The sequence below is a fragment of the Chiloscyllium punctatum genome, chromosome 32, assembly GCF_047496795.1.
Source record: "Chiloscyllium punctatum isolate Juve2018m chromosome 32, sChiPun1.3, whole genome shotgun sequence".
NCBI classification, from domain to species: domain Eukaryota; kingdom Metazoa; phylum Chordata; class Chondrichthyes; order Orectolobiformes; family Hemiscylliidae; genus Chiloscyllium; species Chiloscyllium punctatum.
The window spans coordinates 38,284,003-38,300,327 of NC_092770.1; the positions used below are offsets into that span (position 1 = coordinate 38,284,003).

The 16,325-nt window shown below is 39.7% G+C and overlaps 1 protein-coding gene across 1 annotated transcript in view; it reads right to left on the reverse strand.

Annotated features, from left to right (window-relative positions):
- The window catches only part of LOC140458064 (coiled-coil domain-containing protein 91-like), a 190,071-nt gene extending 176,281 nt beyond the window's left edge, over positions 1 to 13,790 (reverse strand). The window contains exons 1-4 of the mRNA XM_072552108.1: positions 13,440 to 13,790; positions 10,174 to 10,265; positions 9,045 to 9,087; positions 7,097 to 7,175 (exon numbers count right to left, since the gene is read on the reverse strand). Of these exons, the coding sequence (XP_072408209.1) occupies positions 7,097 to 7,175; positions 9,045 to 9,074 (109 nt within the window). The 5' untranslated portion in view covers positions 9,075 to 9,087; positions 10,174 to 10,265; positions 13,440 to 13,790. The remainder of the gene's footprint in view (positions 1 to 7,096; positions 7,176 to 9,044; positions 9,088 to 10,173; positions 10,266 to 13,439) is intronic.
- Between the last annotated feature and the right edge of the window lie 2,535 nt (positions 13,791 to 16,325).

The following is a 16,325-nucleotide window of genomic DNA, read 5'->3' on the forward strand; positions in this document are numbered from 1 at the left end:
ACCAAAATTGTAGGAATACATATTTAATTATGCTTCCCCAAACGACGTCTCAAATCCTCAGTCAGGCCAATTATCTCCCCAGGTGCTTATTTCAGCAATAGGTCTTGAATACCCTAATTCGATATTCATGCTCATTTTCTCCAGGAGTGCTTCAAAATCAACTGCCAAAGATCTGCATGTTCATGAAATCTGAAAAGACCATATGCAACTGTGGGTCATTTTTCACTTGAATTCAATATTGCTGATACTTGATCAAAATATCCTGTTCACTGTTTATACAAGTTTACTCTTGGCATATATTATTACTTAAAAAGAAATTTAATGCCAAGATTGCATGATACCTGTACTTTCACACGATACAAAGTCAGCAAAAAAATACTTGCATTGAAAATAAGCATTCCCTCAGTAATAACTGAAATTATTCCAACACCAACTCTTTCAACCCACAGTATCAACAACACACATTGCAATATTCTCCATTAGTTTCATTTTAGACTATCATGTGGCCATACAACATTTCTTGCAACAGAGATGGATGGATTTTTCTTTCATATGAACCACTAATGTAACGCCAATATTTACTAAGAATTAAAAATATCCAAATTGTAAATAATTATTACTGTAAGTTAAACAATTGAAAACCTTGTCAAAGTATTTTAGTGATTTATTAAAATTTACTAAATTTTAAATCAGTAAATCAGGGCGACACAGTGGCTCAGCAGTTAGCACTGCTGCCTTAACACCAGGGAACCAAGTTCATCTCCAGCCTCAGACAACTATCTATGTGGAGTTTGCACATTCTCACCATGTCTGTGAAGGGTTTCCTCTGGGTGCTCCGATTTCCTCAGACAGTCCAAAGAGCTGTGTGTAGGTGAATTGGCCATGCTAAATTTCCCATTGTGTCCAGGGATGTATAGGTTGAGTGCATTGGTCATGGGACGAGTAGGATTATCCAGTAAGGGGATGAGTCTAGGTAGGAGCTCTTCAGAGGGTCGGTGTGGACTTGGTGGGCCAGATAGCCTGTTTCCACACTGTAGGGATTCTATGGCTATGGTCTACGGTAAATGGGCTTTGATATAACTATACTGAATTTTCACAAGATCAAAAGTTTTTAGTTTAGAGAGTTAGAACTGACAAGCAGTAGCCAAAAATATAAATCATGTTAACAGAAATTTGTCAACTTGAGTTAGGTCATAATCTAATTATTGGTACAGCTAATTTTTACAGACATCTGTACAGTGGCAGTGACATTTGAGAGAAGGTACATACAAGAACTGAGAAGAGAAATGCTCAGCACAGTGCAGCTGACTAAAGAGACTGAAGCTAACGTAACCCCCATTAAGCTATGGTATATAGATGTTGAGAATTGAACTGAGGAAAAATATAATGCTCCTTATTATGTAGAAGTGTCCAAATTTTGAAATAGAATGGCTATAACTAAATGCCACCATCTTGGCTCATTATCCGATAATTTAATAGCATATGCCTCAGCATTCTACTTGAAAACACCAGGTATATAAGCCATATATCTCCAAAGGCATGCAGATTGTATCAAACAACATATCCCTTCAGTCCTCGATAAAAGAAACGATACTGACAATGCCCAATCAGCCTGCATGTACATCAGTGGCCAACATTTGCTGGATAATCCTAAATGCATAAAGAATTATGCTAACAAGAAATTTAGGATTATCACTCAGGCTTGTGGTATAGCACACTTGCCTGTACTGGAAGTCATATTTATTAATACACAGGGCCTTGTTATTTGCAAACAGAAAGAACATGAACACACTGCACTTCGATCAACTCAACAAAATAAGTGACAGCTATTCATTGGTTCATTTCTCAGAGCAATGGCCTCACCAATCACAGAGATCTTCCTGGTTTAATACTCAAACTAAAAATAAAGTCACCATAGTTCCAGAGGACCACTGGGCTGCTCTTTCATTGGAGAGACAATTGATGGTGACTTAACTTGAGGGTCACCACGTCTCAGGTGAGGGGAAAACATTGAAAAGATGGGACCTTTATGGTAACCACAGCCTGATTGTTAACTTTCAAAATCAGCATTAATGGCTTAGCAAATGTACTCAATGCTTTTACCAGATTCCAATTGCCAAGCAAATAGCATTCTTCTCTCATGCAATATAGTCATTTAATTTTTATGCTTACAAATTGTTCTGGTGAGTGCAAGACAAGCAATGTCAATTTTTAAGCAATACTCAAATCTTAATTTGTTCATACCTCAAAATAGCCTGACCTTATACATTAAAAACATATTGAAAAAAATGTTCAGATTTAACTCTTTTTTTAAAAAATCATCATCTTCAGTGTGCTATCTTCAACGAAATACAAGTCCTTCATTTCACCAATACAGTCAAACATGTTTTATGTTTCTTCATGCAGCAGTGTGAAATTCTGGAACACTTCACCAGTCTTTATTATTTTAGCTAAGGAAACAACAGGTGAGCAGGCAGGCACTGATCAGCCTGAATTTAAGGTCATATTGTGTCAATAATTGCCTCATCTGTTGATTCTGCTCTATGAAGAAATGTTGTCCACATCAGCACAAGTTTCCACTGTAGTCTTCCCCAGATATTTCCACATCAGCTTCATATGGATGAGCAGCAGGAGGTTACTCAAATTGATTGGCCTCAGTGAGTCTTTTCAAAAAGTAACCAAGAGGATTGAGGAGGGCAGAGCCGTGGATGTGATCAACATGGACTTCAGGAAGATTAACAAGGTTCCTCATGGTAGACTGGTCAGTAAGGTCAGATTACATGGAATACAGGGAGAACTAGATATTTGGATACAGAATTGGATTGAAAGTAGAAGACAGAGGGTGTTGATGTAGGGTTGCTTTTCAGACTGGAGGCTGTGACCAGTGGTGTGCCATAAGGATCAGTGCTGATTTCACTGCTTTACATCATTCATATAAATGATTTGAATGTGAACATAGGAGGTACAGTTAATAAAGGCTGCAAATGACAGTAAAATTGAAAGTGTAGTGACACGCAAAGAAGGTTACTCAGAGTACAATGGAATCTTGATCAGATGGGCCAATAGGCCAAGGAGTGGCAGACAAAGTTTAATTTAGATAAATGAGGTGCTGCATTTTGGAAAGATAAATCAGGGCAAGACTTATACACTTGATGGCAAGATCCGGGGAGTGTTGCTGAACAAAGAGACTATGGTTCATTGTTCCTTGAAAGTGGAATCGCAGGTGGATAGGATAGTGAAGGCGGCATTTGGTATGTTTGCCTTTATTGGCCAGTGCATTGAGTACAGGAGTTGGGCGGTCATGGTGCAGCTGTATGGTTGGGCCAGCTTTGGAGTATTGCATGCAATTCTGGTCTCCCTCCTATGGGTAGGATGTTGTGAAACTTGAAAGGGTTCAGAAAAGATTTACAAGGATGTTGCCAGGGTTGGAGGGTTTTGAGCGACTTTCCCTGGAACATTGGAGGCTGAGGGGTGACCTTAGACAGGTTTATAAAATCATGAGGGGTATGAATAGAGTGAATTGGCAAGGTATTTTCCCCAGGTTGGGGAAGTCCAAAACTAGAGAATATAATTTAAGGTGAGAGGGGAAAGATATAAAAAGGCAGCTTCTTCACACAGGGTGGTGTATGTATGGAATGAGCTGCCAGAGGAAGTGGTAGAGACTGGTACAATTACAACACTTAAAAGGCATCTGGATGGGTATATGAATAGGGTATTTAGCAGGATATGGGCTAAATGCTGACAAATGGATTTACACAAGATATCTGGTTGGCATGGACAAGTGTATCAAAGGATCTGTTTCCGTGCCACACACCTCTATGACTCTACGCTCGGCATCTTGCACAGGTTTAGTTCGCTTGAACATAGCATGGTTAAGAAGTTGGAAATATAGCTTCCATCACCACCTTCCACATCTTTTTCATCAAAAACATGGCCTCTAAAACAGTTGGTTATACTCTTGATTTAGCGTGATAGCTATGATAATCTCAGAGATCAGGTATAATCTGTAATTTGACTTTGGATTCCTAATGGGCCACTGATCCACTGGCCAGAGCTTGGCCATGTTATTGGGAGGGAACAACATTAGCTTGGTGCTAGAGGTCTGCAAAACGGGGTGCAAGAAGAGTCATTTTTAATTATTATATTCTTGTTTCTTCCATTGATACATTTTGTCCATTTTTCTAATCCATGCCTCAAGAATTCTGGAAGTCATCCAGGTGATTTTGTTAGCCTTGTATTGTGTGCACGGAGTTCTTGATGCTCAAGACAACATGGCTTCTTATACTTCCTATCACAAATAACAGCAACTGTTCAGTCCACCACATTGGTACAAACCATTGAAGTGATACAGTCCATGCTTCACTTTCCACACTTTTTTCTTTAAACATAAGAAATGATTTGGTAGAAGACAGTAAAACAGTCTGATTTCATTCTGATTATAAATGTCTCTTGATGCATGCTCACTCAGAATCGAGGCAATACTATTTTGCAGCCAATTATCTGTAATTCTCACAGTGACTGACAACCTGCACTATTCACTGCTTGGAAAGGATTCTTTGTTTTGTTTTGCATTGATTCAGCTATCCATTGCTGCAGGTGAGTTTCTTGTGGCCAATATTTTATGCCAGGGTAAATTATGTTCGCAGGATAGCACCAGAAATGGGAACTTTCTCTGCTCAAGCAGCCTTGAATCACATTAGCAAACTTTCTTCATCAGGACTGACAGCTTTTCTCATAATTTTTCTTGCTGGACAGAATGCCCGTTTGTCAAACCACGACTCATTTTGTTTTCACGATAGTCAAGCACTGTCTGCGGCTATAAGATTGCTTTGCTTTGCAGTACTAATGAGCACTTTTAGTGTCTGGTACCTAGCTTAATAACTGTACTGGTTTCTCACCTGATCAGATAATTAAAGGAATAGTCTATGCATTCAACTTGATAGTCAAGTCTTCTATTAAACCTTAATGTTTCAGAAGTATTATTAGTTCCAAGACTTTCTTAGTCAAAGGCTTTCAGTACCTCTTCAAAGATATCCACTGCTTCTTTTACCCTGGGCAAACATCATGGGTTACACAGCAATAACACAGTAGTGTATTTATTCATTCAGTTTCAGAATTACTATCTAACTTGAATGCTTTTCAGTATTCTAAGTGTTTTTTCTCAGTTGCCCATCTTGAAATGAAGTTTTCCTGACAACATGATTTAACTTATTAACGTGATTATATATTTTGCCTGCTTATATAAAAAAAATTCACAGTAACACCAGTTCTGTTGCTCTTTGTTGCTGCACTGGATATCTTTCCTGCATTTTGTAGCTAAAATAGTGGATTCCTGCCTTCATGGTTAAAGTGGAGAATCCCTGCCATTTTCATAACTTCATCATTATAGACCTCACTGTCTGTGGTTTTAATAAGGAATTCCCACACTTCACTATAAATAAATGATTCTTGTCTTGATCATAGCTCTTACAAAGGATTTCCTGCTTTGCCCTTGGACTGAATAAAGTCTCTCAAACTTGCTTTCCCGGTTACACCAGGTCTGCTTAGATCCTCTAAGTTGCTCAATGCTAATACGTTGATTACTCACTTTGCAATGTCCCCAAGTGTACAAACTTGAATTAAATATTTCCTTTGTGGTACTTTGTTCCATTTCTGTTGTCATGAATCATGTTGCAAGTTTGCTGCAATGCTCGATCTGAACTTTAACTTTTTAATTTCTGGCATTTCCAGCTTGGACTGGTGCATCTTTTAGAGCTACCTGGCTAACCTGGGATTTGAAGCTTTACTCAAGGAGTCTCCAATGGCTGTTCACTCATCACTAAATTCTGATACAGGACCACACCCACAGCCTTGCTTTGCAGTTAATAATTACAGAGTTTGTAATTTTGGAGTTAAATTCTCATCCTCCAGAGATAGGTGCTCACCTGGAGAGTACCAATCTTACCAGGTGTGAAATCTTTTACAATTCAGTGGAATATACTTCCTTTTTCAGGGGTGGCACAAGGTTTTCTTCTATGGCTTCTTAAATTTTTAACTCTTCTCTGCTACTTTGACGTACGAGGACACAATTTAAAGCTCAGTCTGAGGATCTCACTGTGCTGTTCTTCAGGTACAATGAGTCAGATCAAATCCACACCATTGACTACCACACTGCATGGACATGCCAATTCTATGTCATATGAGCGACCGTTTATGTCAAAGATTTCATCTTTGTCAAATATAGAAAAATGTGGGGTCTAGGAAAATCACTTCCTAGTCTACCTAGAAGAGTCTCTTGTAGCTTATTGCATTTGGACAATTATAGGTTTAATTGTCATGATAGATTTTGTTCCAGAGACTTTGTAGGGTCTCACCCCTAAGAGATCCTAAGCTGTTCAGCCCAGAGGTTATTTGGCATCACTGTAGGTGGGGATGATGCCACCCCTCGGTATTAATCCTTTCACACACATTAAATGCCGAATTATTTGGTAACCAAAGCAGATATTTGGTTGTTCCCAGTGCAATTACTGTTTTTTGATGAGAATTTCTGAATGCATAAGCAAAGACTCAAATCATTGAACGACAATGGACTGCAATCCAATATGCAGATACACTAGCAATACCGAACATTATGTATCTACATCACATGCATAATTAGCTTCTTCAGGTGGAAAGGCAAAGGAAATTTCATCCGTCCACAGCAAGTGAGTGTCATTAATAACAAGTTTAAATTATCACTTTGGCAACATAAAGATCACTAGATCGATCCCCATGAATTAATAGCACCAGTATGCATGATATAATATGTTTACCAAACAAACATAAGTTTGCCATGCACATGGTGCAAGGCACCATGGATACGTGTCAGATTATGAAATATAAACAACTTACAGCACCATATTTTACCTACTAAATTCAGGCAATGAGTTATGACTTAACAGGTTCATCTTTCTTTTAAAAGAGTCCAATTTTCCATACTATATATGTACAAAGTCACACTCAGTTCTGCATTTTCCAAATTAGGACTCAATGCAAAATAGGTCCAAGCCAAATGTACTTTTTACAATAGGTTTAAAAGGCAAGCAGGGCAGAACGAATAAATTGAAGATTCACCTACCTGTAGAAAATGCTGCCCAGGGGATGGCTGGTGAGACTGACTGTGGTCCCATTTCACCATCTTCAAAGCTCTCTGCTGCCTAAGCATTTTTTAACAAAAAAAAAAGTTCAATTTGACAGTACTGACTTAATTCCCAAATTTATTTAAAAAAGAATGACGAGTCATCAGAATGTATTCAGAATACAGGGCAAATCCAACCGAAAAATGAGAAAGTGCTTAGTTGAAGGTAGCTTGGGGCTGACTTGGAACCCATTTTATAAAATGTGAAGCTGAATGCAGTTAGGCATATTTTGCTGCAACATTTAAGTTTTGAAAACAGTTGCTCATTATGAAATAATCCCCTGTTCCCCCTCCCCCACTCAGTGCAAAACGAGCTTTCAAAACTACACTACAATAGTTGCCAGAGAAATGTCTTATTCTCCCATGTGAGTAGACAGCAAATAAAACAACAGTAATTTAAAATTCACACATCTACAATGTTTTTGTGCCATAATACCCTCAAGGCACAGAGTCAATGCTATGAAAACATTTTGTGCTGTGCTGAATAAAAATAATGCCTCCCTGGATGGTTCAGTAGGTACATTTACTGTTGCATGTTGCACTAAGCCATACAAGCAAGCAAAGATCACAATTACAATCTGCAGCCTGTGCTGTGGTAGGAGATCGAGTCGGATTGGCTACTACAATTGACTCATTTCTCAAAGATTGGGAGAGAACAGAGAAAATAGTGAAGATTTCTGAGTAAAGTAGCTCAACTGTATGTCATTATATACTTCAACTATAAAATCTGTTATCTTGCAACAATAATTTGCTTTTCCAAAACTACATGAACAACTTAATCAATCCATATTGGGGCCAGTTAAGTGGAGGAGAATCTACTCAAAGCTTAACTCGAATCAATTTCTATCTGCTCAAGGAAGCTATTGGTCTTGTTTTTGGAACCTCAACAGGCTAACTGCTCAAAAGGGGTCACAACATTCCACTCAGTTGGCCAGGTTACTACAAGGGTCTTTCTGTAAAACCCAAGTGGTAGACTTCAACAACTTGCTATTCTAATATGATATCCCACAGTACACAGAGGGGGATGATGAGAAAGATTTCTTTTCATACATAGAAATACTATCAGATGATATAGTTTGCTTTGGCATGCAACTCTTTTTCAGACCACTGCATGAATCCCAAGCTGATGGAATGAAAGCTCTTCTCTCTGCAATCTGCAAGCATTTTCACCTGAAAATAACTTGAGTAGTTATTCTCTTGCGATACTTTAAAAATTGTTTACAAGCTAGGCATTTAACAAAGCAGCTAATGTTTGCCAGGAGAAAAAAAAATGTCCTGCTCGTGTACTAAGTGATGGGATCTAACCACATCACTATGGCAGTATAAAAAAGGAATTCCCACCTGTGCTATTTCGGAGTTGGAGTCCGCTAATGACAGGAGTGTGTCCCATTCCATACTAAGGGCTCTCTATTATTTAGTAAGCATATTAAAAAAAAGTTCAGATCAAGATCAATTAAAAGCATTTAACATAAAACACAGCATCCAGAGTCCTTTCTGAAATGAAAGGGCAGCTTACATGCAAGAAAAGTACTCGGTCCTCTCCACAAACAACTCCAGAAGGAATTACCATTCATCTTGTCTTGGTCATTAGCCAGAAGGAGGTCCTTTATTGCAAATGTGAAAGCAATTCTATGTACCAGTTTCTTCTGGGAACTGCAGTAAGACTGCCAAAATCCATTTCAAACCTCCATTGCCTTAAGCTAACTGAGATTTTTATTCCCATCTGTCTGGGCCAAATTCAAAATATGATTGCAAAAGCAAAACCACACTATTTCACCACAACGTACCACCCAGCACTATAATGGTACGTGTCCAATGTTTAACCGAACAGTAAGGCAAGCATCTGAAGCCAAGCATAAAAACTTATTCTGCACACTTCAATACATACCTCAAATCCTCCAAACTCATCATCATCCATCTTCACTGTACACCTGCAAAGATCAAATATGTAATTATAATATCCCATAATATTCAAATAATACATCTGTCAAAAAATATCATATCTTTAAAAGAAGAATTGTATGCATTTTCACTGGACTATCAGAAAACTTAACAAATCTCTGAAGCAGGATATCACAAATATCCCCATGTTCAATGAAGGAAGAGCCCAATACATCAGTACAAAAGATAAAGCTGAAGAATTTGCAGCACTCTAACAATATAAAAGCAACATATCAATACAACACAAAAAGCCAAAAAAACTGTTCTTAGTGATGTACAGATTTGCTGTATGGTCACATTTAACACTGACTACAGCGTCAGTTTTTAATTGATCTTTTCCATGTAGTTGGTGAACTTATACATGGTGGTACTAGTAGTACAATATGGCACTCATATACCTAATGTGAACATTCACATAAAATAGTCATTTGCTCACTGAATCATGATAATACAACTTTACATATATCGTGTCTAAACATCAATATAATTATCCTATAAATTAACATTTTATATATATATGTGATAACTAAAGATCATTAACAGATGATTTATACAATTAAACTAATCACTTTTGTTCATTATATATTATTTAGCATTCTTTGCTCACAAGCATATTCATGGCATTACTTAGGCTGTAGCACATTGTAAAGATGGCATTCATTGCTCTTAGTGATGGGTAGGCATACTGCACATGGGACATTGTGGATGTCGCACCTGATGTCGCTAATATTGTCGCACTTGTTTCTGATGCTGTCAATGTTGCACCATTGTTGTTGATGTTGATGACTGTTTCTGTTTTTCCAACTCAGGTATAAATTTTGTTCATTCTAATTTGTTTACTGGTTTTGACCTTGAGGATGTATTGCCTTTAAGTCTCAGTTTCAACAGCAACTATAGCTAGGTTCCACATTTTCATGATTTGCATGCAGAGTTAGTGTTTTCAACAAATCAGCCAAGGTATTGGAAAACTTGTATAATTGTATAACTGATGTTTTACTGCCAATGTATCAGTGAGTTATTATCTTATTTCATCCTGGTCACCTAGAGGAAGTAAATTTTTTTTAAGAGGTACTTACTCTTACAAGATTACCTATTCGTATAATGAGACCGAAAGCTGAAAATCTCCTGAATCTGATGATCTTCAGTCTTGAATTTTGAAAAGAAGAGGCTGCGGAGAGAGCAGATCCATTAGTAGTCATATTCCATAATTCTAGATTCTGGAATTGTGCCTACAGATTGGAAGGTACTAAATGTAACTCTACTGTGGAGAAAGGAGAGAGAGAGAAAAAGTTGAACTGCAGGTTTTTTAGCCTGACATCATCATCATTATTAGTAGTTGTAGTAAAGATGCCAGAATTTATCATCAAGGATGTGATTTGGCACAATCAAAAACATACAGAACATTGGGCAGCCTGATTCTCCTTGCAAAAGAAACTTCATGACTGTCCTGAGTCACCTTTCCCTTCTTAGTTCACTATAAGGAACCTCTCTGTACTGCTACTTTAATTTTAATACCTACTTCCTTCCCTTCTGTCACCTTTTCTGAAAATTCCTTAGATACTCCTACAACTGCCATAGGTCTCCCATTTAACTTCCAGCTTTTGCATATCCACTTTTATTACAATGGAGATATGTTAACTTTGTTATGTCACTTTTTGGTTCAAGCCATTCTTTTATTCCCCAAAGACACTGACTGCATGTCAGCAGAAGCACTCAACAATTGAAAAGGAGACATTAAGTCCTAGTCACTTGGGAGGGCAGACCTTGCTTTTTAAAGAGGTGCTAACAGGCACTTACTCTTACAATGCGACTAAAAGCTAATAAATAATCTGGGATCATAACAACATAAACACAAGAAAAACCTATCTTCAATTACAAAGAAAACCAACAATATTTGAGTTCACTTTAAGGCCAAAAATTGGACCCAGGAATTTGCACCTACCAAAGTGTGTATCAAATGTTGTCAATATTAAAATTCCTCATCAAGTTTTATATTCCAGTAGTCATTGCTGACATCATGCATGTTGAAAACCATTCTCGCTGGTAGTGCTGGTATAGTCTTTTCCAGTATTGGAATAGGATTGTGATCCCTCTTCATTGCTTAAGATCTTTGGAATTCAAGCAAATTTTCACGTATTCATTTGTTTTTCTGTTATTATGATAATATTTCTCTAATCCTTAGGTTGTGACATCACTGGTCCCTTTCATTTCTTCCATCCTTTGGAGTTCTTCTTCAAGCTTTTAGTTCTACTGTTACTTTATATGGGGATTGGATTACTGGATTTTTCAAAACAACCCCCTGTATCATCAAAACTCTGGGAATATTTGTACAAGATCTTCATTGCTTCTAATAAGAGGGCATTTTACAATAGGTGTACTACCTTCGATTCTGTGTCATCTCACGGCTTACTGAAATAAACCACAGCCCTTCACAACTGCTCAACTGCAGGGTAGTAAAACTATTGATTTGTGTGACAGACTATACAGTTAATGTCATTTCTTTTGCATATCCTACTGACTTTGGATGTTGCTAATTGTTGTCTTTCAGTTTCATCATGTGTCAGCAGGATGTTACTCAGTTTCAGGACATAATTTGCTTGGATAATAATTTTCTTTCAAATTTTCACAAACTCCTGGTATACTCTGAGGGGAGTGATATTACCTATGCTCAGGTATCAATCCTCACCTTCACATTTATACTATAAGCTTATTTTGCACTCTCTTCCTCACCTGGAATATTGTGTGATTTTATTTTACTTGAAATTATCATATCCAGTCATTTGATTCCTAAATCTATGTTGGTCTCAAACTCATCATAATCATTCAGCCTATGGTTCTCATTCACCTTTACTCTGATAATACTTTTACCATATTTCCTTGTCTCAAATTCTATTTCCAGTAATTGAGTTTCTGCAACTTGCACAACTTGACCCAGATGGTACCATTTCTTCTGTGCTAGTGCCTTTTAGGAAGCTAATGATTGTCAATTAGTGCTTTTGTTTAAACTTCTCAACTGCCTTTATATCATCAGCTTCCCAACTCACTCTGGCCTGAAACGGAGTTTGTTGCTGTGGCTGCAGCAACAGTGTCCCTACCCTGGATTGGGAGGTCTGGGTTCAAGTCCCACCTGCTCCACAGGTGGGTAATAATGTCTCCAAACAGTTCAGTCAGAAAAATAGGTTCACCCAGCTTTTTCTCTATCACTAATTTGTGTTTACTTTTACCATCTAATTCAGCATTATAGCCATTTAAATTATTTGGGTTTTAACTGTCTGACATCCTTCACCACCATAGAGACATCGAGTGCGACCATGTCATGTCTTCTAGTTAAAAATGATCCACATTGAGTTTTAAAAGTATAGATTTTCCTCGAGTGTATTTTTGCTACTTTGCCTCTGATTGGTGGGCTGAGCATTGTTGCTTGACACCTGACTGCAGAACAGCAATAAAATATGGCATCCTGGATGTACAGCTGCATAAGAATTGATTCCTAGGTCTTTACAAAAATATAACAGAAAGTTTTTTTCCTCAAAGATAATTCACTACCCCAAGACAGGGAGGTGCGGGGTGCTAACCACAGAAAAATGGGTACTCACTTGTTTACCCCAGAAGGGATCAGAGGAAGGGGATGACTATCTGTAAACCCAGGAAATGGGAGAGGGCACTCATCTATTTACTCCAGAGGAGATTATCCTGGGAGGAGTATGCAAAGGGAATGGGGTGGATGCTCACTTTTTTACTATGTGGGAGTTGCCAACCTGTTTAGCCCAGGAGGGAGATGGGGAGAGATTGTTCACCTGTTTACCCCCAAGAGGAGCATGTGAATAAAGAAGATACTCACCTGTTTGAGATGGGGAGGAGAGATATTGAGTTCATCTGTATACACCAGGCAGGGGAGGGGTTGTTCACCTGTTTGAGATGGGGAGGGGAGATATTGAGTTCACCTGTCTATGCTAGGATGGGGAGGGGTTGCTCACCTGTTTGAGATGGGGTGGGGAGATATTGAGTTCACCTGTCTATGCTAGGAGGGGGAGGGGTTGCTCACCTGTTTGAGATGGGGTGGGGAGATATTGAGTTCACCTGTCTATGCTAGGAGGGGGAAGGGTTGCTCACCTGTTTGAGATGGGGTGGGGAGATATTGAGTTCACCTGTCTATGCTAGGAGGGGGAGGGGTTGCTCACCTGTTTGAGATGAAATGGGGAGATATGGGGCTCACCTGTATACCCCAGGAAGGGGAGAGGTTGCTCACCTGTTTACCACAGCAGGAGCACGTGAGTGGGAGAGGATTGCTCACGTGTTTATCCAAAGAGGGATGTGTGGATGGGAAGAGAGGAGTACTCACCCTAGTTACCTGCGGCCCCTGTACCTGCCCCGTGCTCGCGAGCCTCGCGCTGGCCGTTACGACGGTTCCGAGCTCGCGGCCTCCCAGCCGGAAGCGTTCGCAGCCAACGCGGTGCGTGCAGTTCTACACGTGGCCAAGCTCGCTTCGGGAAAAGCAGCTCCCTCGTTTACTTCTAGCGTCGGTGCCCAGAAAATTACACCGAACGAAAGGAGACGAACGAATCTTGGTCTTCGATTCGGAAAAAAAATGTTGTCGAAAATTCCAGAGTTTGTAATACTGCCCCCTTCAGCTACTTTCAAAAAAAACACCAAGGGCCGTACAGGCGTCAGACTCGATCGCGTTTTCAGAATTCAATGTAATTCCAATATTCTAGAAATCTGAAATGATAAAAGAAGCAGAAAACGCTGGAGGTACTCTGCATTTCATTCAGCATTTGTGGAAAAAGGAACAGAATTCATGTTTCAGCTCCAGGATCTTGAGATTGATTTGGCTGCCGATTTGGAAACTTTTCATAAATCCGAAAAATAAACATTGAGAGCAGGTTTACACTTCAGAATTGGGTGGACAGGCTACACAACGTAACTGAGGGATCGTGGGACAGCAAAGCTTAACGTATCAGATGAGTTTACTATCTATATTCGAGCCATATTCCAACTATGCCATATCTAATGTGCAGTCCGGGAAAAAAATGTGATCAAACTGGAATAGTTGCGGAAGAGATTGACAAAAATGATAGCAGGAGTTACAAATTTCACTCAGAGTTCAAGTTTGGATGTGTTGGGTTGTTTATTTTGTAACAGAAGAGGTTTCAGGAAAACAAAAACAAATTGCTCGAAAAGCGCAGCAAATCTGGCAGCATCTGTGGAGAGAAACCAGGGTTAACTTCACTCGGGTCCAGTGAGTCCCCTTCAGAATTGAAAGCGGCTCGGCAAATAAGTTTTTTTATGCAGAAGATAGGGTAGGGGGAGAGGGTAAAGAGTAAATGATAGATAGAGATACAGCCAAGGAGAAAGAAAAGTTGGACAGACCAAGGAGCGGATAGCCATTAGCTTAAGAGGATGAGTAGCTACTAATGGCCACTAATTAGTGGCTAACAATGGGTTGTGTGTAATAGACCGTGTGATAACAAGGCCTGGTGTGGGGGATAGTGGTAAGGACATGGAGGAAGGTGCCTTAAGCCTAAAATAGTTGAAGTCGATATTGAGCCCAAAAGGCTTCAGAGTTCCCAAGCAGAAAATGAGGAGCTGTTCTGCCAACTTGCACTGAGCTTTGCTGGAGCACTGAGCAAGCCTGAGGCTGAAATGTTCACTAGAGAACACTATGGTGTGTTGAAGTGACAGCCAACTGGAAGATCAGGGTCGTTTTTGAGGTCAGAAGGTAAGTGTTCTGCAAAGTGTCGCCCAGTCTGTACTTCATTTTCCTAATATATTGTGAGCAGAAAATGCAGTAGACTAGATTGAGTGAAGTGCAGATAAGATGCAACTTCACTTGGAAGGTGCGTTTGGGCTCTTGGATATTGAGGAGGAAGTGTTACATATTACCCCCTTCCCAGCCATGCTTGGATGTATCCTCCTTGCAAATCCTGCTGCCTTCTTCACAATTGTACTATGCTCTTGTCCAGACCCAGACCTGGACATCTCCCTGAGCTTCTTCAACCTACCACTTGGAATAAAAACTATTGAGCCAACAGAGTGACAATGACCCATTCCCTGGACTGAAGAGGCATGGGCCCGCTAAATGAGAGCACCCCCACTGGATGCCTGACTGTGGCAAGTTCCTTTGACTGGTATGGGAGGCTTAATCTACTGTGCTGGGACCTTTAATTATCTTTATGGACTTAAGTGAGAACTAAGACATTGAGATATTACTAACTGATCTGTACATGCAGTATGTTTGCCACATAAACTGTTGTGGCATGTGGAGCAGGTGCAAGATTGACATAGCACACTGCTGGACAGCAAAATGTCCATCCCCTAAACAGCAAGTAGGAAGCCAAGCTGCCTGTTTCTGTTATTGTGCTAATTGATTTTGATTTTGATTTGATTTATTTATTGCTATGTGTACCTTGTTACAAAATACAGTGAAAAGTGTTGTATAGTGTCACCACTCTCTGGCACCATCTTAAAACAGAAAAATAAACCAAAAGATAGAATATAAAGGCAGAAACATTAAAAAATAAAGTGTCTAACTTAACAATCTGTGTTAAGTGCTCCGTCATGGGCCTAGTGACCAGGCATGAGTTCCCTTTGCTTCACCATTGCTGGAGCGCAAGTTGCCACTCTTTGACACCATCTCTCCTCCATAGAAACCATCACCACCATGAATTCTCACTGGACCTTGCTAATGCAGAGGCCACCGATTCCATTGGGTACTGCACCAGCCCAGACATAATTCCGCCACCATGAGTCTGCTTTGGGCCTACCTCTGATGCAGCTGCTGATGATGCCGTCTGGTCCCATACTGGGCCCAAACTCGCCTCCACAACCTCCTCCGTGAATCTGTGCTAGACATAGATGACGTCAAGAATCCAAACTTGCCTCCACAGCAGCAATCATGAGTCAGTGCAAGGACTACCTCAACGATGCAGAAGCCACCGAGACCCCAAACGTGCCTCTGACACCGCGCATTCGCACTGGTGGGCCTATATGCCACTGGTGATGCTGTCACTGCAATCAATCTCTTCACTAAGAGGTAAGTAAACTAAAATAGAAGAGAGAGAAAAACTGAGAAGAGAGAGAAAAAAGAAAAGTGGAGAGAGTGGATGAGCCCCACATACAGAAGCCCTACTCTGCCACCATCTTGCTGGATGTTACCGGAATTGGTAAGACAATGCAAGACAGGAATGCTATGAACATGCATGTTGGTGTTAAGGGAGTAAGCACTAAG